This window comes from Pezoporus flaviventris, unplaced genomic scaffold, assembly GCF_033815535.1.
Source record: "Pezoporus flaviventris isolate CSIRO_AGI_PZ_B2104156 unplaced genomic scaffold, CSIRO_AGI_Pfla_v1 ptg000006l, whole genome shotgun sequence".
Classification (NCBI taxonomy): domain Eukaryota; kingdom Metazoa; phylum Chordata; class Aves; order Psittaciformes; family Psittacidae; genus Pezoporus; species Pezoporus flaviventris.
Window position 1 is genome coordinate 2,829,292 of NW_026892554.1, and position 27,720 is coordinate 2,857,011.

The 27,720-nt window shown below is 45.8% G+C and overlaps 1 protein-coding gene across 5 annotated transcripts; it reads left to right on the plus strand.

Annotated features, from left to right (window-relative positions):
- The first annotated feature begins 187 nt into the window (after positions 1 to 187).
- Positions 188 to 27,588, plus strand: DPP8 (dipeptidyl peptidase 8). Of its 5 annotated transcripts, none has more exons than XM_061446609.1 (20): positions 189 to 207; positions 3,672 to 3,941; positions 5,459 to 5,571; positions 6,469 to 6,642; positions 7,389 to 7,557; positions 8,762 to 8,872; positions 9,226 to 9,354; positions 11,284 to 11,345; positions 12,357 to 12,457; positions 13,790 to 13,967; positions 15,249 to 15,408; positions 16,836 to 16,915; positions 17,711 to 17,863; positions 18,480 to 18,615; positions 19,398 to 19,543; positions 20,353 to 20,499; positions 20,711 to 20,863; positions 21,975 to 22,117; positions 22,508 to 22,619; positions 23,182 to 27,588. In XM_061446609.1, the coding sequence occupies exons 2-20, from the start codon at positions 3,683 to 3,685 to the stop codon at positions 23,302 to 23,304; spliced, it is 2,649 nt and encodes an 882-aa protein (XP_061302593.1). In that variant the 5' UTR covers positions 189 to 207; positions 3,672 to 3,682; the 3' UTR covers positions 23,305 to 27,588. The 5 variants fall into 5 exon arrangements, with proteins under 5 accessions (XP_061302598.1, XP_061302593.1, XP_061302596.1 ...); XM_061446611.1 differs by lacking the exon at positions 189 to 207 and adding an exon at positions 1,721 to 1,739; XM_061446612.1 differs by lacking the exon at positions 23,182 to 27,588 and having other exon boundaries at positions 20,711 to 20,847.
- Positions 27,589 to 27,720: the final 132 nt, after the last annotated feature.

Here is a 27,720-nt window from a genome sequence, read left to right on the forward strand (position 1 = left end):
CTCCCGTGCGCCTGCGCGCTGCGTCCCGACCGGGGGTTGGTGCGCGGGGTCCTAGTGCGCGCCTGCGCGTTTCGGAGCTGTCCCTGGTGACACCCGCTCCTCCTCAGTGGCCCTCAGCGCTCCCGTTCTCCACCTCAGGGCCGTGGGTGTCCCCCCCCTCCGTGTGTCCCCGCCGCAGAGGTGCTGCCCTCAATGGCAACGACCCCGGTGAGGGAACGCGGCGGGTGTTTTAACGCTGAGGTGGCTTTTGGGCACTGTTGGGTCTCAGCGCCCTGCGGGGGCTTTCTGAGGTGCGGGGTGTCACTGTGGTAACCGGCGGCGGGGTTGACCCCGTCCTGCGCCCTCTGCGCCACAGGACTGCCCTGAGGGCGGCCTTGGGCAAGGACACGGCTCCTGGGATGTAGCCAATGGAGAATGGTTTGGGTTGGAAGGGACCTTAAAGCTCATCCAGTCCTAACCCCTGCCATGGCAGGGACACCTTCCACTAGAGCAGGGTGCTCTCTGCTCTCAGTGTCCCCTCTGGGGGGGGACACTGAGAATTAAAGCCATTCCTCTTGGCCTGTCCCTGCAGGCCCTTGTCCAAAGCCCCTCTCCAGGTTTCCTGCAGCCCCTTCAGGCACTGGAGCTGCTCTCAGGTCTCCCCTTAAGGAGCCTTCTCTTCTCCAGGCTGACCCAGCCCAGCTCTCTCAGCCTGGCTCCAGAGCAGAGCTGCTCCAGCCCTCACAGCATCTCCGTGGCCTCCTCTGGCCTCACTCCAACAGCTCCGTGGCCTCTTGTGCTGTTGCCCCAGAGCTGGATTAGGACTGCGGGTGGGGGGAGAATCCACTCCCTCATCTGCTGCTCATGCTCCTTTTGATGCAGCCGAGGCCATGGTTGGTTTCTGGGCTGTGAGCGCATGCTGCTGCGTTGTGTTGAGCTTTCCATCAACAAACACCCCCAAAGGCGTTCTCCTCAGGGCTGCTCTCAATCCAGACTCCACCCAGCCTGTGTTTGTGTTGGGATTGCCCCAACCCAGGTGCAGGACCTTGCACTTGGCCTTGTTGAACCTCATGAGGTTTGCACAGGGGGAGGCTGATAGAAAATGCTGTGCTGTTTGTAGACGCTGGCTCTATGCCTCAGCCTGCCTCTGAGCGGAGGATTTCCAGCCTCTGGGGCTGCAAAGCCATTGCAGAAGGTTGTGTGAGCTGTAGCCATAGTTTCTGGGTTGCTTTAGTTTGAACACAAACCCCATGTACTCTTAGGGGGCAGCAAACGGGAGACAGCACAGGAAAACCGTCGGGAAACACATCCATCGTGTCCCGAGGGGCTTTGACGTTTGCTTGTGTTGAGGAGGGAGCACCTGCTGCAGAGTTCTCTCTGCTTTATAGTGGATCAGAGAAGACCTTGGCTTTCACCTTTGCTTTGCAAAGGGAAATGCGAATGCACAGGAACGTTGTCCCCGGGCAGCCGGGGGTGCCCTGCTCTGTACACGCGTTGTCAGTGCTCGGGAATACTCTTGACGTGCGCGGGGTGTTACGCGCTTCCCCCCCCCCCATCGGCTCCCCGCAGCCCGGTCCTCCCGCCCATCAGGCGGCGACCTCGTCGGCACCCAACGGCGCACCGCAAGGGCGGCAGCGCCGCTTCCTCCCCGCCTGCAGGGAGCGCTGCCCCGCTTGGAGTGGCCCGGCGGCCCCTCCTGGCGGAAGCGGAAGTGGCCCGGCGGGGCGGCTCGGCTCGGTCCCATCGCCGCCGGGAGCGCCGTGAGTACCGGGAGGCGGGGGGAGGCTGCTTGTGGGCCCCGGGGAAGGCGGGAAGTGGCCTCCCATGAGCGGGGCCGCAGCCGCTGGAACCTTCTTGTGGGGCGGGGGGAGGACGGGGCCTGCCCCGGGGCGGGCTCTGGCTGTTCGCCTCCTTCCAGGCCGGCAGCAGCCCCCGGCGGGCGCTTCCCGGGACCTGTCCGCTCTCCCCGGCCGGGGAGGCAAGGGCAGCTCGCGGGTGCACTCGGTGTGGCGGTGCTGGAGGGTGCCCTGAGGCGCTGTGCAGGGCGCGGCAGCCCCGCGTTATTGGCTGCAGGGAGGTGGAAAAGAAACGGTCCTCGGAGCGGGAGGTGGCTGCGGCTCTCGCCCGGCAGTGATTCCCCAGGGTAGATCCTCGCGTTGCCCTGGGCTAACGCTGCCTTGCCGGGTGGCAGATGTCCCTCTTGTTTGCTCGTTAAAGTCTACTGTCCCGCGGGTTTTATCTCTTCTTTGGGGAGGGGCTGTGGGAAGTATGTCAGGTTAAGGCTTAACAGCGTCTGGGTGTAGGTGGGGAAAGGGGGTCTTTCTTTGTTGGAATTCTGATGTGAGTTTTCTGATGAAGGTTTGAAGTCTCATGCTCAGTTTCTACCACTGTCTGAGCAGAGCGCTGCTTTGTGTATGTGCTTGGACTCTCCTTCCAGTTTTACAGGGCTGCATATTTATGTTGTAAATAGCTCAGTCCATGTTTGTTGTGTTTGTAATCGCAGAGGTGGAATCATGCTTGCTCTGCTTTGCATTTAGCAGTTTGTGCTATAAAATGGGTTTGATCCAAGCTGTAGGTCGTTTCTTTTTCACCTGTCTATGCTGAGATATCTCAGCAGCTGTGCAGAGCTGCAGGAGAGTCAGTCCATGCCCAGCCCCATACCTTGAGATTTAGTGGTCCTTTAGTGCCTCTTTGCTCTATGGGAATGCTTTATTTAGTCTGTATTCTGTCAGGCCACCAAGCTCTGCTGTTCTGCAGTGTGCAGAACAGTTGTGCTGTTTTTTCCATTCTATATATAGAAAACCCCCTCCCTTTGAGGAATGACAATCCTTGGTCTCTCTGGTAATGAACTATGTGGAGGGAGTTTATAGCTTGGATCCTTTTGGAGCTGCCCGCAGATCTGGGATTTACAGTGGAAGGACTTGGTTTCCTCTTGGGAGACATTCCAGCTCAGATATACTTTGTGAAGGACAGCTGCCTGCAGGAAGAGAGATCTGCTAAATTAATGGCCTGTTTGGGAGGATAATACCTATGCTGCAGATAAATCTGTTTGGAAAATGCTTTTTTCACTGTGTCCCCTTCTGGTATTGCCTTACTTCTTATCTATACAGTATTTGTAATTATATCCCTGAGATGATGATAGTGATGATGGTTGCTAGACCCTTTCAAGCTTTGTTTGAAAGGAGATATAAACAAATCCAAGAAATTATAGGAAAATGATAGGAATAAGGACATGCAGTTTCCTAGGGCCATCATGTATGACCTGATGGCTCCAAATCAGCTACTGATGTCTCTTCTAAGCAGCTGGTTGTCCCATGTCTTACTACGGTCCTCCTCAGTCACTGCTCTGATACCAGTATAGCATTCGTGCAGTTTACAGGGAGGAAGAAGCAGGTAGGAGAGCTTAACAGGGAATAATTTATCCACTTCATGAATTGATCAGAGTAGTTGATGTGTGGGGGCAAGGGAAAGGCAAACAACAACTCTCTGTGGCTGTATTAAGTTCTTAGTCCCATTCTGAAAGACTGAGTGGTGACAGCCTGTTTTCCACAGCAGAAATCTCTTGCCTGGTCCTCCTCATTCTGCTGTTTTTTCCCCCCACATGAAATGATGATTTCCTTCTAGCACTTTTGCTGTGGGTTTGGGAGTCTGCTGGAAGGTGGTGCTGAACCTCTGTCGTTCTGTTCTTTCAGAAACATGCAACATGGCAGCAGCCATGGAAACTGAACAGCCGGGCCTCGAGATCTTTGAAACTGCGGGCAGAGAGGAGCAGGTCCAGAGGGAGGAGCAGCCCAAACTGGAACCTTTCTATGTAGAGAGACATTCCTGGAGCCAGCTTCGGAAACTGCTCACAGACACACGGAAGTATCATGGCTACATGATGGCAAAAGCCCCTCATGACTTCACGTTTGTGAAGAAAAACGATCCTGAAGGACCTCATTCCGATAGGATCTACTATCTGGGTAAGCTTGTTGTGACAGCCTGTGTCTTGACTGAACAGTCCCTGCAGAGGCTGTTTGGGTTTGACTGTTCTTGAGAGCGGGATGTTCCTGGCAGTTAAATCCAAATGGATTTCAGGCCAGATTGGATACTCAAATGTCATGATCATGATTTTGATGTCTCAGTAAAGCTTGGAATTCATCTCCCACAGAAATAGTGTGGTTGGTGGCTCTTCAGGCCTGTGAGAGCTGGAAAAGAACTGTGAAGTGTCCTCTGGAGCATGTTCCCTACCTGGGAGGATGGATTAAATGTGATCTCCATACAATATCCCCTCTCTAAAAGCTGTGTAGTTTTACTCTCCCTTTTCTTAACTGGTGGACAGAACCTTTGTTCTTCTTCAAAGTTTCCTTCCAAAGCAGGCATTCTGAGTGTAATTTTGCAAGTCCTTTGTGCCTCAGTTGCTGATGGAGTAGGTTTTTCAGGGATCCTGTGGGGACTAAATAGCAGTGTAGGGCAGAGGCAGCTTAAAGAGTAAAGACTTTTCTCAACATTTTTAGTCTTAATAATGAAGAACTTAATGTAATTTATTGTTGTTGGCCTCAGTGCATTCCTGTATTGTTTCACTATGTAATTTCACTTGGTATATCTGCATTTCTGAGTGCTAGAAGTGATTTGGCATGTAAATGGTACTGTGAACAACATTCCTGGTGGCTTTTTGGAGCAGGTAGAGGAATGCTTTTGTCGAAAGCTGCCAGAGCTGAACATAACTCCATGAACAACTGAGTTAGGGAGAGGAGCAAAGGCCTAGGAGCCAGAACCATGTTCTAACCCCGTTGCTTGCTGCTTAGGCTGGGTGTTTAAGCTCTGATTCGTGATTCACAGAATCTTTGCATGTGCTGTGCAGTGCACAGAAAGCTGCTGATCTGTCTCCTCTTCCCCTTTCAGAGGATAGGGGTCATAATCATAGAATGATGCTGAATTCAAGCATGATGAGAGTGGATGAAGGCCCAGCTGAGATGAGCTCTGGTTTCCCATGTGCCGATTCCTGAGCTATAGATCAGACTTAGCCTTCCTCAAGGCACATCTGGCTCCCTCTGGGCTGTTCCCATGTGCTTTGGCAGGAGCTTTCAGAAATCTGAATAGCACTGAGGGAGAGGAGCAGGAAAGGGACCTTCAGACCTTCCTAAAGATGAGTTATCTTTGAAGCATGAGCTGCTTTGTGCTGCATCCAGCCAGGGGAATTAGCAGAAAGGTCCTCCTTCATTTCAAAAGCTTATAGAAATACAGGGTCCCCTCAGAAGACACAGGCAGGCTTAGGCAGCATGGGGAAAGCTTGAGTTTAGTTTCATGTTCTCTGCCTTCTCTGGGACTTACATTTCTGTGAAACGGGGAATTCCCAGAGCAAGGCTGCAGTGCAGAGACCAGCAGTACTTTCTGGTGAGAAGAGCCTGTGAAACTGTTCCTGGGAATCCTTTGAGAGTGTTTGGATAATGAACAGAAAGCTAATTAATTTTTTTTCCCCTCCTCACTTTCACACCAGCAATGTCTGGTGAGAACAGGGAGAACACGCTCTTCTACTCTGAGATTCCCAAAACCATAAACAAAGCTGCAGCTCTGTTGCTTTCCTGGAAGCCTCTTCTGGATCTTTTTCCGGTGGGTCCCGATTTCTTTCTTGCTTCTTGGCAGTGTAGCAAGGACATGGGCTTTGGGGTTGCACCTATTTGCCGTTGTAAAAATTTGGAGTTTAATGTCTTAAGTTTAAGATTTTCCCTATGCTCAGCTAACTGCAGCCATCTCAAATCAAGCACGGCTTTCTCAGCAGTGTTTGGAGCTACAGCTTTCACTGCTGAATGATTCCTCCTTTGCCAGCACAGATTGCAAGTGCTAATTTGCATCTGATTCTCTGCTGTGAGATGCTGGGGATTGCTGAAGGAGCCTCCAGTCTCCAATAATCACTGTTGCAGGGGGAAGTGATGAGTCCCCCTAAGGATCATTCAGTAGCTTCATGACTCATGCTGGGGCAAAAGATCCCTATCCCACTCCCTTGGACGTGTATCCCTGTTTCACCTCTGCACATAGCAAGCCTGCACTGGTTCTGGTCCATGCACCATGGCAGGATGGAGGAGGTGTGACACCCCCCATGTGCAATTAGGTGTATTTATCTCCATGTTACTTCTGGCTGTCAGCCAGACCAGTTACTGTGTGTCTTCATGAAGGTTAGCAAAGACTTTCCTGCCCATTCTAGAAATAACAGACCTCCAGTTTGATCTTTCTTAAACCAGTGGATATGATGGAAATGATGCCGTGCTAGGGGAGAGGTGGCTATCAGCTTCAGAGCTGTGTAGGATCTGCTCATGGCCTGCACCTACGTGTGTGATACAGACATAAGCAGGAGTAGGCTTCTAGCCATGAGCAGGATTCTGGAGGAGAAGGGTGTCTGCAGAGCCATCTGCTCCTGGAAGCTCAGCGTACAGAGATGCTCTGACGGGGTAGCATGGCATGCAGAGCAGAGGTGTTGATTGTTGTGTTTGGTTCTCTGCCCTTATTCAGGCCATCCTGGACTATGGGATGTACTCTCGTGAAGAGGAGTTGCTGCGGGAGAGGAAGCGGATTGGCACCATAGGGATCGCCTCTTATGATTACCACCGGGAAAGCGGCACCTTCCTGTTCCAGGCAGGGAGTGGAATTTATCATGTAAAAGATGGAGGCCCTCATGGATTCACTGTGAGTTTGCTCATCCATCCTCCTATCTCACTGCAGGACTTCTTTGCTCTGGCTTGGATTGAAAGCAAAAGAGCGTGATCATCAGTTACTGCTGCACTCAAAAGGCAGCTAGCCTTGATAACCTTGAGCCAACCAAAGCCCAAAAGAAGGGTGTTCTTTCATGTAGTCTGGAGTCGCATCAGAGGCAACTTCTGTTCCCAGGCTGTGGTTTAGATGTCAGTGTTCAGCAGTCAGTGCTGTATGTGTTAGAAGGTTTGGCTGTATGGCTTGCAGAACAAGCAGCCTTTTCTCTGCTGGTGCTGAAGCTGGAGAACAAAGCTCCAATAATTTCTTATTATTGTAACAGATGCCTGATGTCTGTCTAACCCTGTTGTCAGGGGGAATTTACTGTACCCTGAGTTGCTTTTGGAGGACAAGATTGTATGTTCTGCCAGGCCCTAAAAGGGTGCTGGTTTTAAGAGTGTGCCAGGCTTCTCTAAGCAAGCTGCCTCCTGATCTGTGGCTAATCCTCAGCACTGGTGAAAGATGCTCTGATGGGATCTGTGCAACAACAGTGGAAACACAATTTTCCGTATAAAATACCTGCATAGTATTTTTCTGTGTTTAAAATTGATTTCTCTGTTGTAAACCTGTGTATTTGAAGTCAGTGTTCACACTACTGTGGTCTTAGAGATAATCCAGGTTAATTTCTGTAAGTGTTCTTGTGTTATCATTGCTTACTGTACTTTCCCTTTTTTCTCCAACAGCAACAGCCTTTAAGACCTATTCTGGTAGAGACCAGTTGTCCAAATATCCGCATGGATCCCAAGCTTTGTCCAGCTGATCCAAATTGGATTGCATTTATCCACAGCAACGACATCTGGGTATCTAATATAGAAACAAGAGAAGAAAGGAGGCTAACGTTTGTGCACCATGGTACTGCATCCTGAATTAAAATCTCTGCACCTCCTCTGCACTTGTTCCTGGTAGACTGAATTCAGCAGTGGCACTGGGGCTTCTGAAATCTGGGGGAATGGCCCCTGTTCATTCCACTTTGTTTGTCCTGTTCTATATGTTTCCTCTAGTGCAGATATCGTGGGATGATTCTGGATGCACTGAGGAATCTGGCAGAATGAGTTATTTGTTGAGTCCATATGGAAGGGCTCTTCTGAAAAACAGCACATTCCTTTTCACTGGAACAGCCTTTTCTTGTGTGGAGGAGCTGTGGGTGGAAAGTTTCTGTCAGGAAAATCAGGCTGCAGGGCCTTTTAGAGACAGCATAGGCAGATTCTGAATAGCACTGAGCCTTCTGCTGGCCCCTGATACTCAGTAACTTAGGTTCTTGCTTCTTGCCCTCTCCACTTGTGTTTCAGACATGTGTCCTGGAGGAAGGAAAATGGGAATTGTGGATAAAACTCTTTAAAAAACAGTGTTTTATTTTGCATTTAAATCACACTTTGTATTTAAAGTATCTAATTTAAATTGCAGTTAAATTAAAATTTCTGGCACTTTGTAATAATACTTCAGCCTATTTAAAAGTTAAATATTAAAATATTATGTAAGTACATTAAAAATAAACTGTAGCAGTGACTCCTTCTCAGATGATAATTATTTATGGAGCGCTGCTAAGTTACCTCCAGGGTAACAGGGAAAATATTGAAGCCCTATGGAGATGTCATCGTGTTGACATGTTATGTAAGCCTCTTACTTTTGCTTTGTGCAATGAATGAAATGCTGAAGCTTTCCTTTTTCTGAACGTTGATGTTGTCATTTAGAGTTGTTCAGAAAGGTTTGTGCTTGATTTTTCCTTTTAACTAAAGATTGCAGTTTCAATTCACTGAGCTCAGGTAGAGAGAACATTTTCTTTCTTCAACTAGTACATAGGAAATGGAGAGATTAGTTGGGTAGGAGTAAGAAGGGAGGATGGCTTTCCTTTCCTGAAAGAAGCTGCCATGTCAGAGAGGATTAGATCCTCCCTAAATAAATCAACAGAGCAGGGTGGAAGCAGAAAACAAATCTGCTGAGAAGTGATTTATTGTGTTCCTGGAGGGATGAACTTGGGTCAGTGTTTAGGATAATGCAGGACTGGTTTGCTTCTGCAGTATGTCATGATCTGATTCTTCTGTGTCTTTTTTTTTAGAGCTGGCAAATGTTGAGGATGATCCAAAATCTGCTGGTGTGGCAACTTTTGTGCTGCAGGAGGAGTTTGACAGATACACTGGCTATTGGTGGAGCCCAAAGGCACAGCCAAGTAAGTGTGGGGCATCCAGTGAGTCTGACAGGCACAAATAATGCCCCCCCCCACCCACTGTGGGTCCAGTGCAGAGTTAGTTTTTTCTGTTACTTTTTATGAAGATAGGAACTTTATCCTGTGGCTCCTTTTAAACTATCTGCAGCAGTGGGCATGTTACTGTGGGCTTGTGACACGTGTTACTTTCCTTCTTTGTAGGAGTCTTGGAGTATTTTGCTTAATGAAATATGAATCACAGGGTTTGGATTTTATTTCATCTTTCCAACCAGCTTGTGTTGCTGAGAGAATATTGATGCCTGCAATAACTGATAATGAGAGCTGTTCTGACCAGGAAAATGTTAATTCATTTACAGCACTGAATGGGGGGAAAATTCTTCGAATTCTTTATGAAGAAAATGATGAGTCAGAGGTGGAAATTATTCATGTCACATCACCCATGCTGGAGACAAGAAGAACAGATTCCTTCCGGTACCCCAAAACTGGTGAGACCCTGATACCTTACATCTCTGTCGCTGGGAGACATACACTCTGTTCCATGTGCCTGAGAGCAGTGATGCTCCTAGCCTAGAACAAGGGGTTGTTGGAGAGGTGTTGAGTAGTCTCTGAATTGGTGTCCAGGTGGTGAAAGTATGTTTGGGGAAGCTGCTGCTGGGGAGGTTACATTAATCACTGGTGACTGTGCTGATATTCCAGCCATGTGGTTACTAAGAGCTCCAAGTCTGGGTGTCTCGAGAGTTGGCAGAAACCCTCTCTGATTGTCACTATTTTGGAGCTGGTGTCTCAGATCCTGGCACATCTGAGTTGTGGAGGGGTTGGTTCTCATTACAGCCCTGTATCTCTGAGGAAATAGCTGCAGAATTAATGTCCGGAAGGACATTAATTGAGAGAAGGTTTCTGTTCAGCTGCTCGCAGGGCCCTGGCAGCTCAAGTTCTGAAGGACTCTGATCTCCATGATTGTTCTTGGACTTCAAAGAGCATATTCAGCATTCTTGCAGCCAACCAGGAAAACCTCCTATTGTCATATTTGCTGACAGTAAAAGGGTGAGGACAGGCTTAGAGCGTAGTAAATGTTGTGCCATTGGAAGTAGGGAGGTGAGACTTAAGCAGAACTGATAAGGGCGATTCACTGTCAGGTGTATGGGGCAAGTTTGAACAGTTTGACCTTTGTTCTTGTGAGATTTCCCTACTATTATAGCAGGGAATGTTGCTCACAGGTAACAGTGCTTTATTCTCTTTCCTCACAAGCAAACTCTTCATTTTTTGGAGAAATACCTTCTGTTTGGCGACCTTCCCAAGCTTCAGAATTCATTCAGGTCTTGCAGATTCTCTGATCCCCTGGGAAAAGTTTTCTGCTTATGATACTGATTTACTTGTTTTAAGAAGGAAGAAAAGCACAGTGTTAGCCTGGGAAGCCAGAGATGGCTCCTTGTGGGTTTTAAGCACTTGTGTACACCCAGATTTCTGAGATGATATTGTCATAGCTGAGGTGAATGCTGATTTCAGCAGTTTAGGAAAATGAGCCAGCCAAAGCCCAAATCCTTAAAAAAGAATATCCAGGTTTTAATCTTTGGGCCTCAGTTTCCAGTCTGAGCTGTAGGGACAATGGCCCTTTGCTGTGGGTTGTTATGAGGGCAAAGCTTGAGGCAGTGGAGAAAATTCTTCCTATGGAGAAGGTAAATGCTCAGGTAGGTAGCACTGGAGCCCAAGGCAAGTCGTTTCACCTCAGTGCATCACGTTTGTGTATGAAGCAGTTTGATGAAGTGGGAGTTCTCACAGCAGCACTGAGACTATTCAGAGCACATGGAACTTGCCACATGTGGCTTCTTGTGGATCACCAGCTTTATTCTTTACAGTCTCTCTTTTCTTCCTGTGAAGCAGGCCCCAGCACTTGGCACTGCAGGTGCTCTACAGCAGGATGACTTGCTGCTTTGTACAGGCTTTGTGTAAAGAGTTAACTTCAGATTTTCAGTGTTCAGCAGAAATACGTAGCTTTATTATCTTAACTGCACTAGTCATGGCAGTAGGTCTTTTAAGTGTTTAATTTTAATAAATGCTTTTTAGCACTGGATCACTTTGTGTGCCACCTTGAGAATCACAGCCAAACAATAAACCAGAGCTTGCTTTCTATCCTGATCACTCCTGAGCATGCTTTGACTGTGAGAGAGAAGACTGTGACAGTAGCATGGCTCTTAATCAGATCTATGTGCAGGATGAATCTACCTCATGTTTGCAGTTTCACTTTTCCCTGCCTGTACTGTCCCTCACATGTGCAAGTAGGCTATTTGATCAAAGAGCATTCTGCTGTTTGCCTTTTCCAGTTCTGTATGAATAACGCCACAATAATCCACAGTTCAGCTCTGCCCTCTTGGAAGCAAACAAATAGTGTCTGACTTCTAACATCTGTTTTATAGGTACAGCAAATCCAAAGGTCACTTTCAAGCTCTCAGAAGTGACAATCAATGCGGAAGGCAGAGTAAGTTCTATGTTCTGCTTGTGTTCCAAATAATTGTAATTTCTGTAAGTCTTTTTTAGTAAAGTTCGTTTTCCAGTTCAGTACAAATAAGCTTTCCTGGCTGTGATAGCTTAATGGCTTCTCTAGAGGCTGTGCACTTGCCTCACTCCTATGCAGATACTTGGTGTCTGTGTGTGCAGCAGTGTTTCTCAAGGCTGTGCTTTCCTTCCCTACCACTGGTTTACAAACTCAGCTGCAGAGCAGAATGTTTTAGGTGTGGATGGTTAGATTTTATGTGACAGATCTCTTGATTGGCTGCAGATATGGGGAAAATTTGCTTGCAAAGACAGTATCACCTTACATAAGTATGAGCATATGGAAAGAGATGAACTTTGCAGAATTTTCCACAGTGCAGTCCAAGATCTTCAGACAGTTGGGTAATTAATCTTACCAGATACAGTAATAGCCATATGTTATTGGGATTGTCTCTACTCTTGAGCTACTTCAGCCATCAACAGTCACCTGCTGGGATAGTGATGCTGATGTCAGCCAGCAAAGGCAGGCAAAGCCATTGGGACCCTTTGGGTACCACTGTGACTTGTTCCCAGTCCCAGCAGGAGCAGACTGCAGAGCTGCATATCATGAGTTAGAAGCATGCTGATAACTGGATGTCATGCAGGATGTTCAACAGCTGCCAATAAAAACACCTCACAAAACAGCTTGGTACAAATCACCTCCCCTTTACATGGGGAAGCTGAGTGTTCAAGTGACTTGTCCAAGACGAATGGTGGATTGGTGAGGAGCATCCAGATTTCCCAAGTCCCAGCCCTGGCTGTGCTTATAGTGTGCAGCTCTCCTATTATACTGGTGTCTGGCTAGAGATGGGGTTGAATCCCCTGTGTTGCAAAGGCCTCAGCAATCTAAATCGCATAAGCTGCACAGAAGAAGTCTTCTGTGTCCAGACTCATCATGCATGAAAAACTGGATGTGGGGGTTCATCTCAGTGTCACTGAATTGCTGCTTTGTCAACAGATTGCAGATGTTGTGGATAAAGAGCTAGTTCAGCCGTTCGAGATCCTCTTTGAAGGAGTAGAGTACATTGCTAGAGCTGGGTGGACGCCAGAAGGAAAATAGTGCGTATGTTAATCCTGTCTCTGCTTAGAGGGTTTGGGGCGATACAGTTAGAAGCAGAATGTAGTGGTCTCTGTCTTCTTCAAGCTTAAGCCTGCTTTCATTTTTACATTGCTACAAACTTGTTTGTGCAAGGGGGATGATTTTTCCAAATCCCAAACCGGAGTCCTCTTTGTCTCTTTCTCTGGTACCTGGCCCTATTGCTTTGGTATTGGGCACTTGCAGCCTTTGATGTATGTGTCCTCTCAGCATCCCTGTGAGAGAGAGTGCAGTGCTATTATCCCCATTTTACAGATGGGGAACTGAAGCCCAGAGAGGCTAAGTGACTTGCCATGGTCACACAGGAAGTCTGTGGCTGAGGAGAGAAATGAGCCCAGGTCCCCCAGGCCCTAGGCTAGCGCCTTAACCACTGGACCATCCTTGCTGACCAGACTTACTGATCAGAAAACCTGCTGTAAGTGCTACTTACATTTGCATGTCATTTTTAACCCTGTAGATGATGTAGTACAGTGTTTCTAACTCACCAGAAGCTTCTCCAAAAGGGTTTCTCACCAAAAGGGTTATCAAACACTGGAGCAGGCTGCCCAGGGAAGTGGTGGAGTCACCATCCCTGGAGGGATTTTAAAGATATGTAGACATGGGACTACAGGGACATGGTTTAGTGGTGGACTTGGCAGTGCTGGGTTAATGGTTGGACTTGGTGGTCTTAAAGGTCTTTTCCAACCTAAACAATTCTGTGCTTCTGTGATTCTCCAGAATTGCACTTTTCCAGTTCTTGAGTCTAAAGATGGCTTTCACCTTTTTCCTGCTCTCCCTAAAAATTGTGGAAGAAATGCAGGGAGACATTGGCTACATTATCTTGCTTTTTGCAGGATTATTGTTAGAGCTACATACAAAGCCATCAGAAGTATGGCAGGGTCTGCTGCCCATCCATTTAGGTGCCAGTGTTATTCTCTGCCAGGTAGAGATTGAAAACATCAGTATTTTCACAAGTATCCTCAAATTTCAGTTGAAATTTTTCTGCTTCATTATTCCCCTGATTTTTCTCTTCTCTTTCTCCCTTAAAGCACTATTCAAATCTGGGAGAACAGAATTAATTAAACTTTTGAACCTGCAGTGCTTATGCAATATTGAAATGAAGTGAAATAGGTTCTTGTGTTAGGGAAGACTTGTTTATGTGGGTAAATTTTACATGTAGCTTTGTAAGCCACAATCTGAAATGGAATGTTCTTGACTCCCTTATAATGCCTAGCGCTAGTTAGTGTCTGCTGAGATTTTCAGATCCAATACTTATAAGTGCACATTATTTTCTCTAATATCTGTCTCCTCAACAGCATCTGGTCCATCTTACTGGATCGCTCCCAAACTCGACTTCAGATCGTCTTGATCCCTCCTGCATTATTCATCCCTACAGAAGATGATGCAATGGAAAGACAGAAACTTATCGATGCTGTACCGGATTCTGTTACACCTTTCATTATTTATGAAGAAACAACAGACATCTGGATAAATGTAAGAATTTGAATTTCAGCCTTCTGTGATAGTTTGTTGTTCAAGACTCTGCTTGTAGCACCTGAGCAACGTTGGTGCTACTCTGCTGCCTAGGAGAATGTTCCCAGTGTGTATATTCTGTGCTTCCTGCTGTAAAAACCAGTATGTAGAGGACACAGGGATTTGGGATGTGAAAACAGCTGCTTTGAGGCTGCAGAGTGGTCAGACAGAAATAGGAGCAGAACCCACAGGGCTCTGGCGTTCCATGGCCACAGTGTTATCCACTGACACCTTCCAGATTCTTGGTGCCAGCTGTTCACCAACAGCAATGCCAGCAGATTAGGTGTCCTTCAGCCAACAAAGGTCTCTCTAGATGATATTGGGTGAACAAGTTCCAGGAGTCTGTTAACAGCCCCTAAAACCCTTTCTTAACTATGTGGTCTGGTGAAATACATTTGTATGTAATCCCCTGGAAGGTGTGCTGTGGGGCCTGTGCTGTGATAGCAGCCACCTGTATGCTATGCTAATGCTGTAAAAGTGAGTGCTCTTCACACCTCTGCAGATAAAGATCAATGTCTCTGAAATGACATCCCATTGGAGGTGTGCCAGGGTGCAGGAAGGCCTGGGAACACCAATCACTGACAGCTGGATCTTTCAGCAGAGCATTTGCCCAAAGCCTGGCACTAAATAGTCCCTATACAGCGAGTGCTCTCTGTGATACCACATTTTCTCCTAATAGTGTGCATAGTTTCAGGATGGTGTGGTGAATTTTCCTTTCTCCATTATTTTTACTGGCTGGAGTGTTTTCTGAGTGGCAGCTCATCCTGTGCAGATAAATGCTTCTGAATCACTCAGAAGTTTGTTCCATGAAGGAAGAGTTGGCATCTTCATGAGTGTGTAGGTGATGACAGCTCTTTCTTTAAGTAACCCTTCACTTGGGGGCTACTGGACAGAGGAGGCCGCTGAACTCTGGCTTCTCTGGGTGGGTCTCATGCTGTTTGCAGAGCTGGACCCACCTGTGTATCTAAGCTAGAAAGGCAGGTGCAGAAAAGCTCACATAATCAGTTTGGTGGCCAGAAGTTAGAGTTAGATGAGCAAAAAGCCTGGAGCTGTGCAGCATCCGTGGCTGCTGCCTGCAGACACCCCCAGGCTCATAAGCACAGCTGGTTCTCCCAGTGCCTGCACCCTGCTAGTGTGAACTGTGTTTAAGTTGAGCAGTGAGAGGAACAACTTATGTTGTGTTATGTGGCTTCAGTGCCAAAATCCTGCTGATAACAGTAATCCACTGCTTCATCTCCACAGATCCATGATATCTTCTATGTCTTCCCTCAAACCCATGAAGATGAGATAGAGTTCATTTTTGCCACCGAGTGTAAAACGGGATTCCGGCACCTTTACAAAGTCACCTCCGTTTTGAAGGAGAGCAAATATAAGCGGTCGTGTGGAGGCCTCCCTGCTCCAAGTAAGTGAAATCATTGTTTTGAGTTAGTTGGGCATTTGCTGCGAGCTAGTGAGGAAATAAATGTCCTTCCAGCTGGCAGGAACTGTTATCTGATTGGAAACTCCTGCTCTTGTCCAGGAAAGCACTTCAGTGCTAGTCATTCTTGAGATTGTCCAGGGGTGATGTTGCATTTAGTGTGCTTTAGATTGGACCCCAGTTCTTTCTTAGGGATTAGAGGGAAAAGTTTCAGATGGGAAGCAAGGTCCCTGTGATGCTGTGAAATGCACTTTGTTGGCTTTTCCTTGTCAGTGTTGGGACTGCCTGTGCACTGACTTTGCCAGAGGTTAATCATTATAGCAATAACATGGATGTGTCTGATGTGCTGGGTCCAATGTATCTAACAGAGGCACAGGGCTCAGTTTTCCAGGTAAACACACCGCAGTCCCTGTCAGCCTTCACAAGCAGGTTGGTAGCAGAGAGGCTGACACACAGCATGGTTTGAATGCACTGCATAAAGGTCTGTAGAGAGCCTCCCTCTCTCAGTGGGCGCACATCTTAGTCCCTTATAAATGAACACGTGCCCTTGGCAGCGAAACCTAAGATATGAGAACTATTCAGAGAATTCCTCTCTGCTTTTAAACCAATTGTGGTATTGCTGCGTAGACAGAGATGTAGGTAGGAGAAAATTACTGCACTGGAAATGCAGGAAGAGCCATTTTAAGCAAAAACATCAAGGACCACGTGCTTCTGAGCTGCAGTCAGAGCTTGGTCTTGCTCAGATGAGGGACAAAGCTGTGTGCAAAGCTCCGGAGTGGTTTTTCCACAGCATGTATTCTTTAATTTACAGTTTCATGCTGTGATACTTTAATTTACTTGTGTGTGTGTTGAAGGCAGTTGCTGAGCTCTGCATGCACAAAAAACACACCTTATTTTACTCGAGGTCCTAGTTTTATGCAACTGTTCTTTCGAGTGGGATTTTTCCCAGATAACATTATATCCTGGTTTGATTAGGTTTCTCTGAATGTACCTGACTCCTTTTTCTTGCTAAATCTCCCTCATTCTCAGGGAAATGAGACTATCTTGTAAAAGCAGAGTTGTTCCCCACCCTGTTTCAAAAATCCCTGCTTTTTAGTTCCTGGGATTCCCTTTGCACACCCATTTTTCATATAAAAACCTCTGTTTCTGTGCAGGTGACAAAAGACTTCATAAAAAAGCTGTCCAGATCTCAGGGTGAACCTTGTGAATCCTTTAACACCTATTTCACACAATGTTAAACAGTACTAGCCCTAACATTTGTCTGGGGAGCTGGCAGAGATGTGGGTCTTCTGCAAAGGTACATTGCTCCTGGGTTTAGTCTGGTAGAAAAGCTTGGAAGGAAGGAAGCATTATTGTGACCATGTGTTTTGTAAAATGTAAAAGTGTAAATTCTCTCTGTTGGTTGCTTGCAGGTGACTTCAAGTGCCTCATCAAAGAGGAGATAGCGATTACCAGTGGGGAATGGGAAGTGCTTGGCAGGCATGGATCCAATGTAAGTCTCTGCTCTTACTGTATCGATGCTCTACAAACAAAACACACTGCAGGGGTGATCTCTTGGACCTCACAGATTGGTACATGTCACATTAGTGAGGCTCTGCTCCCTGAGAAGAGTGGACCTTGCCACTCCCTGATACTGAGTTTGAGCATTTGTATCGTGGGGATTTTTGGTATGCAGTGTGCTTTCATCCTTCTCTACCTCTGATGTGCTATTCTGGACCAGAGGTTGTAGGTTTGGCAGCGTGGGAAAGCAACACAGGCAACAGCATTCTTTTCCTGCACATTCCTGTGTGGATCCTTGTCAACAAGGAATTTTCCCCACCAAATTTAAGGCTTAAAGAGAAGGGAACAAAAATACTGTGAGGTATCAGTGAGGAAATTCCAGGTTTCATGAGCAGAAAGACATCATGGTGGTGTCCAACTACTGTTCTGGAATCAGCAGATACTCGTTGGAGGGATCAGCACAAATCCGTTAACCCCATCTCTTTTTAGCTACAATACAGTGTTTATGTTCCATGGGGACAGAATTATTTAGCATAGGAAACAGAAGGGGAGACTGGGAAGAGTAAAGAACCTGCATGAGAGAGCTGAGCAGCAAGGCATGAAGTGCAAATCATAACTGTCAGAGTTGTGTACGGTAAGAACAGTCAGTTGGCTTATTCCTTTCAGATTGGCTCCAACTCAGCTGTATGAGGAGGGGCCGAGGAGGAGACTTGGAAGCAGTAGAACTGGGTATTGTTTTGGCAAGATGCAATATTGAGGGATGTGTTGTTTGTTTTGGTTTTGACAGATCTATGTTGATGAAGCCAAAAAACTGGTGTACTTCCAAGGCACAAAAGACTCGCCTTTAGAGCATCACTTGTACGTTGTTAGCTACGAGAATCCAGGAGAAATAAAGCGGCTGACGGAACGCGGTTACTCTCACGCTTGCTGTGTTAGCCAGGTACCTGTCTGTCTGTGAGGCCCTAATAGGCAGGGCTGGCTGGGTGTGCTGTGGCTTGTCTCCAGTCTTGTCCTTCATCAGTCAGCAGGCAAGGCTGTATTTGAATGTGACAGAAGCTGATTTTACACTGTGTTGTGTGATCCTGTTTATTGTACATTGAGTGCATAAACCCAGCCTGGAAACTAGATTTGACCTCCCAGTTCAGTTGCTCTTTATCTCACTTCAGGCAAAAAGAGCCAGGATGAATTGTTTGAAGCAGTTTGAGCCTGACTTTTCCACCTGAAGTGGGCTATAGAGCAATCACCAGAAGAGATGAGCCTGTCACTGGGTAGGGTTCCAGGCATCTGGGGCAATAGCCTGTGCGGCTGAGAATGCTTTACCCAGAAGAGGATGTGTGACAGGGTTCTCATGCAGCTATTAGTTTTGTAGGTGTAAATTTGGCTGAGTCTTGCTAAGGTCTGTAGCTTCTCAGAGTCTATCTGCTGTTATCAGAAGTGCTCAGACTTCCTGGTTAAATTTGGTGCATAAATACCTTCTAAAAGATTTAAACGCAGGAAGAAATGATCACTTTGCCTCTGCACTGGGGAGCTCAAGGTAATGTTCTTTTTCTCCCCAGGACTGTGACATGTTCATCAGCAAGTACAGTAATCAGAAGAACCCGCACTGTGTGTCACTTTATCGCCTGACAGGACCTGAAGATGGTGCAGCCCACAGGACAAAGGAGTTCTGGGCTACCATTTTAGATTCAGCAGGTAAGGGCATGGATGAGGAACTGGGAAAGGACAACCAGGATCACAGAATGAAATATCCCAGAATATACTTGCTTGAGATTTGCTGTTGTAGGTGACTAGACTTGTCTCTGAAACTCGTGCTTGTGTGAGTTCTTGGAAGCACAGGAGTGGTGTTTTCAGGTCAGCAACAAATGGGTATAAACTGGTCATGAAGGAATATAGAGTGGAAATTACCAAGTTTCTACTGCCAGAACCAGTTGAAACTGCAGACAGCCAGTTTTAGCATCAGGGGAGGGGGTTAAGCACCCTTATTTACTCTGTGCAATATGCCTGCTGATGATCATGCTTCTGGGAAGGAGCATACACTTCTGAAATAGTTGTGTGCTGCTGCCTACTAATGTCTTTGTGAGACAGCTCTTGGGCTTTTATTTGTCCATTGTATTTCTGTTCCCTTTCATCTCTCCTTCCCTGACGCATACTCCATATCCTGTGCCTGTGCTTCCCATTTATTAATGAGATGAGTCCTAAGTGGGGTTAGGAAAGGATGGGATACTTGTAATGGCCATGTCAGGGGAGGAAAGCCACTACCATCCATAGGAGTGCAGGGATGGAATGGGATAGGACTGAGAAAGCTCCCCTACAGCTGAGGCATTCCCAGTTTCTGCCTGCTCCCAGCCACATCCACTGAAAAGTGTGGGAGGGCTCCACTGGGATTGCAGGGAGATTGGTGATCTGGCAGAAGCAGAGCTGCCTTATGCATCCATTCACTTTTAAACCAGGCTCTTTGTTCCCTCCCGTGGCAGGCCCTCTTCCTGATTACATTCCCCCAGAAGTGTTCTCCTTCGAGAGCTCCACAGGGTTTACACTCTATGGGATGATGTACAAACCTCACAACCTGCAACCTGGAAAGAAGTACCCCACTGTGCTCTTCATCTATGGAGGTCCTCAGGTGAGTGCAGAAGTTAGGGAGCAATGGGGTAGGCTGGCCTGGATCACTCCACTGCTCTCCCTAATGAACAGTTCCTGCCCCATGCTGAGGATAGTGTGTAGCATTTGCCTCTTTGGTGAGCAGCTGCTTTGCCAAAGTTGTTGTAAGCAGTCATGATTTCTGGGTCATAGATTGAGGCACAGCCACTTGTCTGAGAACAGGTGTGGAGCAGCAGAACTACATCTGGGAGAAAGAGGAGTGCAGACAGTCCCTGTTTCCTTTCAATCTCCTCCTCCTCCATAGGGATCTTGTCCTTTGTTTCCACTTCCTCGTGTATATGTGAGGGGAGCACTCTGTCAGCACTGACCATTACCAGTGTGTGCTGAATAGAAGATGAGCCCTTTAGCCCTGCTTTGGTTTCCCCAGCTCTACTGTGCACTGCTGTGGTCAAAGTCAGATCGCGTGAGACCTGGTGAAGGGAAAGATTCTTCTCCTGGGAAAGATCAGAAAGAGCAGAGCTGAAGGCTCAGGTTTGGGTCATGCAGTCAGCAGCCACCCCTCTTGCTCCATGCCCATTGGTGCTGCAGTGGACCTTAGTTCAGCTCTTCAGATCTGTGACACAGAATGGCTTGTTACTGTGGGAAAAGAGTTTATTTCATAGCAGACCACAAACGGGGAGAGAGCATCCTGCAACAGAGAGCAGAGATCTTGAAAACTTTATGTTATAAAAATGTACAAAACATTTGAAGGAAAGTAAATAAAGTCTGAACTTGGATTAAGAGGGGAACCTCTGGATTCCATTACGTGACATTGCTGCTCTTCTATTCCAGGTACAGCTTGTGAACAATCGGTTCAAAGGAATCAAGTATTTCCGTTTGAACACTTTGGCCTCTTTAGGCTATGTTGTTGTTGTCATTGACAACAGGGGGTCCTGCCACCGAGGCTTGAAGTTTGAAGGAGCCTTTAAATACAAAATGGTAAGTGGGGCTCTGAGTCTGGCTCTTCATTTCTTTGTGCTGTATTTAGTGCCTTATGAGGGAAAGGGGTCATCTTTCTGTAACAGCACAGTGGCGTGCTGGTGTGCGGTTGGGTGCTGCAGGAGTGGAAGCAGCAGAGCTCTGAAGGTGTTTACCTCTGGAAAGCCTGAGAATAAACCGACCAAAACTTACCTCTTCCTCTCCTCTCCAGGGACAAATAGAAATTGATGACCAAGTGGAGGGGCTGCAGTATTTGGCATCACAGCATGACTTCATTGATTTGGATCGTGTTGGCATTCATGGCTGGTCCTACGGAGGCTACCTCTCTCTTATGGCTTTAATGCAGAGGTCAGATATCTTCAGGGTATGTTCATACATTGAGTACTTACTCTGGTGATGCAGACAGATTTTTTCCCTTAATCGTGTAACCTCCCATGGATGTTCATAGCACAAAGACACCCCATTCACCGGAGCACAGAAGGATATTGCCTCTCTGGAACTGTGTAAGAGAGTTTTAAACTGTTGGACTGTTGAGCTTGCAGTAACTCAGCTGTGCTGGTATAGCTGTACCAATCTTGGGTCACCTATGCAGAAGGTACCTTATATAGTATCAGCTGTTGCCAGCTTTGGGTCTGCCAAGCTCTTTGTGCCTGCCAAGCTCTTTGTGCTTTGAACCAGCTGAGGGAAATGATCCTGCTGAAAAACGAGACCTCTGCTTCTCCTCCCCTCTTTCTTGCCCTGAGAGAATAGTCTCTTTGCAGCCTCATCTATTCCAGATCAAATTGCCCATGCTGCTTTGTAGCAGTGTGTTCTGAAGCAGCCAGGAGGGCAGCCTGGACATGAGGAGAGATGCTGAAAAGAGGTTCTTGTGATTTTGTGACTTTAGATCACTACAGTGAATGGCCAGACTGCTCTTGGACAGGTCTCAAAGATAGATGTGATAAGAGCTGGATATTGCTCTCGGGATGGGTTTTGTTCTTTGTGGCTGCTCTTGCTTTCTCTAAGTCCAACCTGAATATTACTGGGAGGTTGAATAATTAATTGTCTTAGGATTATTGCCTTGCACAAGGGTTTATGGTGCTTTTTCTTCTTCTCATTGGTCTTTCTTTCACAGCCTCTCTGCAAGCTGGTGGTGCAGAGTAGCTTGCTGAGTCCTAGGGACCTATTGATCCCAGTTTCTGTTAGATATTCAAATGAACACAGGTTTTGCAACATGAAACCAGAGCACTCTGCTTTTTGGACAAAAGCACACGTAGGTCAGAGCTGACCTGTGCTGATACGTATGAACGGTGGCAGGGAGAACAAGGGTTGCTTTTCTTTTTCCACTGCAGGCTGTGCATTGTAAAGTTACCAGTGTGTTTTGGGTAATAATAGTTGTACTGGGATAGAGCTGTGGGAGGGAGGGACATCCACACATCGGGGTCAGGCATTCTCATTCCCCTCCCCATGCTGAGAGAGCCCTGTTGAACTTGCAGGTTGCCATTGCTGGAGCACCCGTCACGCTGTGGATTTTCTATGACACTGGTTACACAGAGCGCTACATGGGCCACCCGGATCACAACGAGCAGGGCTATTACCTAGGCTCAGTGGCCATGCAGGCGGAGAAGTTTCCTTCTGAGTAAGTTTGGTTCTTGCTTCTGCTTTTGCTACCAGGAAAGTTCAAGCCCCACAGACACGTTTTTATCTCCTTGTTCTTGACAGTTGAATCCTGGAATCACAAATGCTAATGCACAGATAATAATTAAAAAGTAATAAATACCAAACCCCAACACTAATAAACTTAATACTTGAATGAACATTTGCATAATTACAGGCAATTCCATTTAATCCTTTTTTATACTAGCTGTAATTAAAAACTATCTCGTATGTCTAAAGAAATGACAAACCTATCTTCAATTATGATTAGCACTTCAGAGCCACATTAAGCTAGATAAAAAGTAGTTATCAGGATGCTTTCTGCATGGTTCTGGGATGCTCTCTACAAATGTTTGTCTCTTGCTTTTCTCAGACCGAACCGTTTGCTGCTGCTACATGGATTCTTGGATGAGAATGTTCACTTTGCACACACTAGTATTCTGCTCAGTTTCTTGGTGAGAGCTGGGAAACCATATGATTTACAGGTAAGGCCAGAATCAGGATTTAAAGGTGATGTGTTTGTCTTTGAGGAGTCCAGAATTGGAACTTGTAACATGGCTGTGCTGGACAGCTTGGAATTCTGGGGTAAAACTGTAGGATTTGAGCCTTACATTTTTTTAAAAGGAAGATCTTATGAGTAAACAAGTGAAAATATCAGGCAAATGAGCAGTTAAGGCTTCTTCTGCAGTTAAGGCAGTACAGCAGTGTTCATGCAGTGTGGAACTGGGTTATGCTTTTAATTAAACCTGGTTCTGTGCAGATGCAGCCCAGCTATCCCACACCGTGCTGCAGAACTGGGAGCATGCTGATTTATATAATGGCTTTGAACAGGATCTGCCTCTATTCAGGCAGGCTGATCATCTCCTGCACAGCACCAGCTGGATGGGAGGGTGCAGTGGGGTATCTCAGGGTTCAGGCGCTGGAAGATGGGGTGTATTAGCCGAGGTGCAGAGTTAATGCAGGAGATCACATGAATAGTTTGAATATGGTTTAAATGTTGGTGCCTCAAGCTCTTATCAATACTCATGATTTCATTTTATGTTTTAGATCTACCCTCAGGAGAGACATAGCATAAGGGTGCCCGAGTCGGGAGAGCACTATGAACTCCACCTCCTGTATTACCTGCAAGAGAACCTGGGCTCTCATATTGCTGCCCTGAAGGCAATGTAACTGACCTCTGCAGAACTCTGCTCCACTGGCTGCTTCACCAGACAAGGAGACATAGGAAACTAGAGAAAGTAGGATGGAATATTGCATTCTGGTGCCTGCCACATGTACACACACGTACACACACAGACACTTTTTTAAGAGCAAATTTGGTGCCATACAGGAAATGAAAGTCCAGTGACCTGATAACTTGAAAGCTTAAGCTGGAAATAAAAGCAAACGTCTGGGGCATGACACAGTATCATGAGTGTTCTCTTGGGGGAGGAGCTGAAGCTGAAACCAACGTACTTCTACAGCACCAGATCTTCACTTTTTAAAAGAATTATGACACAATTGATGTATTTTTACAGTGTGTTCCTTGGTATCTTATTACATAATACTGGATGATTTACTCAGTACCCAGCAAGGGTTTACGTGAATGGTTCCAACTTGTATTACATTTTAAATGCTATCATATAGCTTTTATGCTTCGTGACAGGGATGTGTCCCACTCCTTAGAAGCTGGTCACAAGGTAGACGCATCACCTGTCCAGATGTTAATTGTTTTTTAAGAAGAAAGACTTCTAAGCTGCTTCCTAAGGAATTGAATTTCTGGATTCAGTTCAGCTGATGCCAGGTTCTTTTCAATGATTTCTTCTCTCCCCAGGATAAATCATACTCTTCTTTCAGCAGCTTGAAATCCTATCCTGATCGTACTTGATTTCAGTGGGGAAGTGAAAAGATATTTTACTGTGATACGGGCATAACAATCTTTTATTCTGACATGCAAACTAACGTAAGTCAAAGAGCTGAAACTCTGTACATTTTAAAATAAGCTTAAAAGTGCAGCTCATTTCTCACTGACATTTTCCCTGGGGCTGGTTTTGTAATACTGTTTCTTCCCATCACGTCAGCATGATATAGGTATATGCATCCTGTTACAATTTTAAAACTCAGTACTCTCATTCAAAGGTCTACAGAGGATTTGGGGAGGAGAGACCTTGTGAACACTACATGTGAGGCAATATGAACTGCTTCATTGAATTTCCTGCTTGATTTAAGGGACTGTTTCCCAGGTTTGTTCTCTGTTCAGTGCTCCATTCCTGGATCCTTTCTACCACTGCTGTGTAGCATGATTATGATGCTGTATTTGAGAAACCCCCTTCTGTATAGCTTAAAGTAACCCTGCTAAGCCTAAAGGATATTCAATCCCAGTTGTGTTTTTGCTAGTGAGGTTTTAACTAAGCAGCAGGCTTGGCTAAAAAGCATCATAAGTGTGTGAAGTCACTTTTAACTTGCAACAGGTCGTTTAGGATAGAAACCCCATAGCAAAATGATTCTCTTTAATCCAGGAAATTCTCCCCTTGGGGCTTGCCTCTGAGACTCCTATAAGTTTTAATGGTTTTCTTAGAAACCTAAGAACTTCCTTTTCTTTCTGTTTTGGTGCTAGAGAGAAGCAGAGCATGATTTTCTTTTCATCTTTTGAAAATCTGGAATCACTCTCAGTGTTTACGCTCTTAGTACTCCACATGTTGTAACCTTGTATTTTCCTTGCTTTTGTACTCTTCAGCTTGATCCCAGGACTCCAGGATTTAACACAACCTGGCTGTTTTGTATCAAACCGCATCGCTTTTCAGTTAGGCTGCTGGGCATATGCACCAAAGCTATTGGAGCTGGTGCACTTAACATGGTTGTAAAATCTGTGTATGAGAATAGGATCTGGGCTTTAGGGGGGGTTACACAAAAGATAGCCAAAGCAAACGGGCATGTAGTAAATGTGAATATCCTCCGAGGTGGGGATGTTTGGTTTGGGCTATTTTGGATCACAGTAATTATATGTGGATCAGTTAAAACACCATTAGCAGGTCAATAATAGGCTTACAGTTTTATTTTTGGGAAGGGCATGGCAGGGAAGGAGCCCAGCTCCTCTAATGTCTACTCCTAGTAGTTAATGTGGCTGAAGTGAATTCAGCATCCCTATGGAGTGTGCTCTAGTCAGTATTGAGACACGGAAATGTGCTGATGCATTTGAACTAGAACAACATGACAGTGAGTAGAAACAAGTATAAGCTGTTACTCTGGAATTCCATTGTGTTCCTTATGTGTTTATGCTGTATTATATATATACATATATCTATATCTGTTTATATATACATATATGTATAAAATTACACGTGGATAGTATCACCTTTTCCAAGGTTGTTTATATTTTGTTCAATATTAAATTAACTTGCTTTTTGGGGTGTTTTTGTTCTTTTTCTAGAGGTAACTACCCTTCAATGTAAATGTATATGGTTTTTAAGATGACATTGATCCTTTTGTTTAAAAACCAGAACAAAAATGGCCTTCAGCAAACAGTGCTTTTTTGGGGAACTGAAGAACTGAATGTTATGCAAGTAAACCAGGCTAGGTTTTGATTTAGCACAGGATGTGATAAGTGCTGACATGGAAATTTTTAATGATGCATCCTTCCATTGTTTTAAATATATATATATATCAAAAAGCTATTAAAGTACAATGTACTGTAAGTACTCTATTTTGCAACATAAATTATGTATTTCTTTCTATCTTATAGTTTTCCCTTTATAGTAGTTAAGCACTTTCAGACTCCACATTCTCTTACCCTGTGGAAACGCTGCAAGGACTTATCATCAGTGTTGCAGAGCTGCCTGCCTGTAAGTGAAGGTGTGAGAGATGCCTTATGAGAGATCTGATTTGCAGTCAACAACTGAGCTCCCAGTGACACAGGAAGAAGGGCAAAGCCAGTTGCAATTGAGATGCAGAGGTAGGAAACTGTTAGTGCTCAGGACCATTGCATCAGTATTTTTGGGGGAGTAGCAGTCCTGCACCTTGTATGCTGAAGTGTTGGTCTGGTACTGGACCAGAGCTGGCACAGAGAGTGGTGGCTGCTCTGAGTACCTGCTCTGAGGTTGTACTTTATAGTCCAGGAGATGGTATTGTCACTGCAGAAGAGGTTTCCAGCCTGTTTTGACATTTGAGATTATGCTTTGCCACTTCCTGCATGTTAAAACCTACTTTGGTTAATGTGAGTTTTAAGCAGAACTACTGAGATCCTGGGGGAGCACATGCAAGGGAGGCTGGCTGTAGAGAAAAAAATGTGTGAGGAGGAGCCATCCCTATGGCTCTCACAACAGACGTTGATGGGTCCCGTTGGAGGATATTCTGCCTTCATCAGAGCTGTCCTCTATGCCCAGGGGTATACCTGCTCCAAGCAGGAGCAGGATTGAGCCTTCCTTGCATGGTGGATATTTGTTGCACAGATGTCTTTGAGATGAATGTTTTAATTTCATATATTTTTAAGAATATTTATGAACCATGGGGATCTGAGCAATGAGATACTGAACTACTTGAGTGCTGATGCCAGCAGTTTCTTCTCATTTGCAGTGGCTGGGTTTGTTGTGCTTGTTTCTGGTGGAAGCACATTTAATTCACCCTGTTTTAATGCAGCTTCCAGCAATTCCTCTTGAGTGTGCAATGTGCAAAGCTGTTGGGTTTCACCCTTCATGTTGAAGTTTTACTCCCTGCCCCCCTTTGTCTTCAATTACTTCATTTATTCAGAACAAAGTATAATTAGTATCTACCCAGAACTGCTTAATTTTTATAAACCCAATGGAATAATGAGTTCAAAGCATCAAGTAAAGCATTGAAAATCAACTAACTTCATTAGATTAGAATGGAAAATGCATTCCCTGCTTACTGATGGCATTTGGGAATAGGCAATGGAAATAACTTTGGTGTTGTAATGCTTTAAGCCTGGAGCACTATACAGCAGATTATGGAAAAGTTAAACTCTGAGCCTGGGGATCCCAACCTTTACTTCCTACCAGGAGAAGTTTGTGCTGTGTGTTCGTGTGTGAGGCAGGCTGGTTTGCTGCTGATGTGAGATTCAACTTCTCAATGAGGCAATAATAGAGTATAAATACATGAAATCAGCAGCCAGATTAGGACACTGCCTTGAATTGCCTGTTTACTTGAGTACCAGAACCCTGTAAAGACCTATGTGCCCTTTAGGCTTCTCCAGGCCGCTCCTTTGGAAAGGGAAAAGGTCCTCGTGCAATCTTCACTTGGATGTTGTGCACAGGAGAAGTTCAGGTGTTTAAATTTAGAACATGAAGTGCCTGCTGTTTGCGTTACCAGAATTGCATGTCTCACTCCAGTGGGTTTATTGGTCTCCCTCCCTCCCTCCCCTTCCTAGCTCCATGGCTTTTAATCATGTAAAGTGGAGGCATTAGTTTTGCTGCGTTTTATTACAAAACCTTTGTTGCAATAAAGATGCTGCTAAATAAATTGAATTAAATGTTTTTTCCCCCTCCCCCTATTTTCAACTGTCTCTCTTCTTGATTTAGCAGAGTTTGTGTGTAATTGAATCTCTTCCCTCATTGCTCTCTGGAAAGCAGCAATGATGGAAAATGAGCGGTT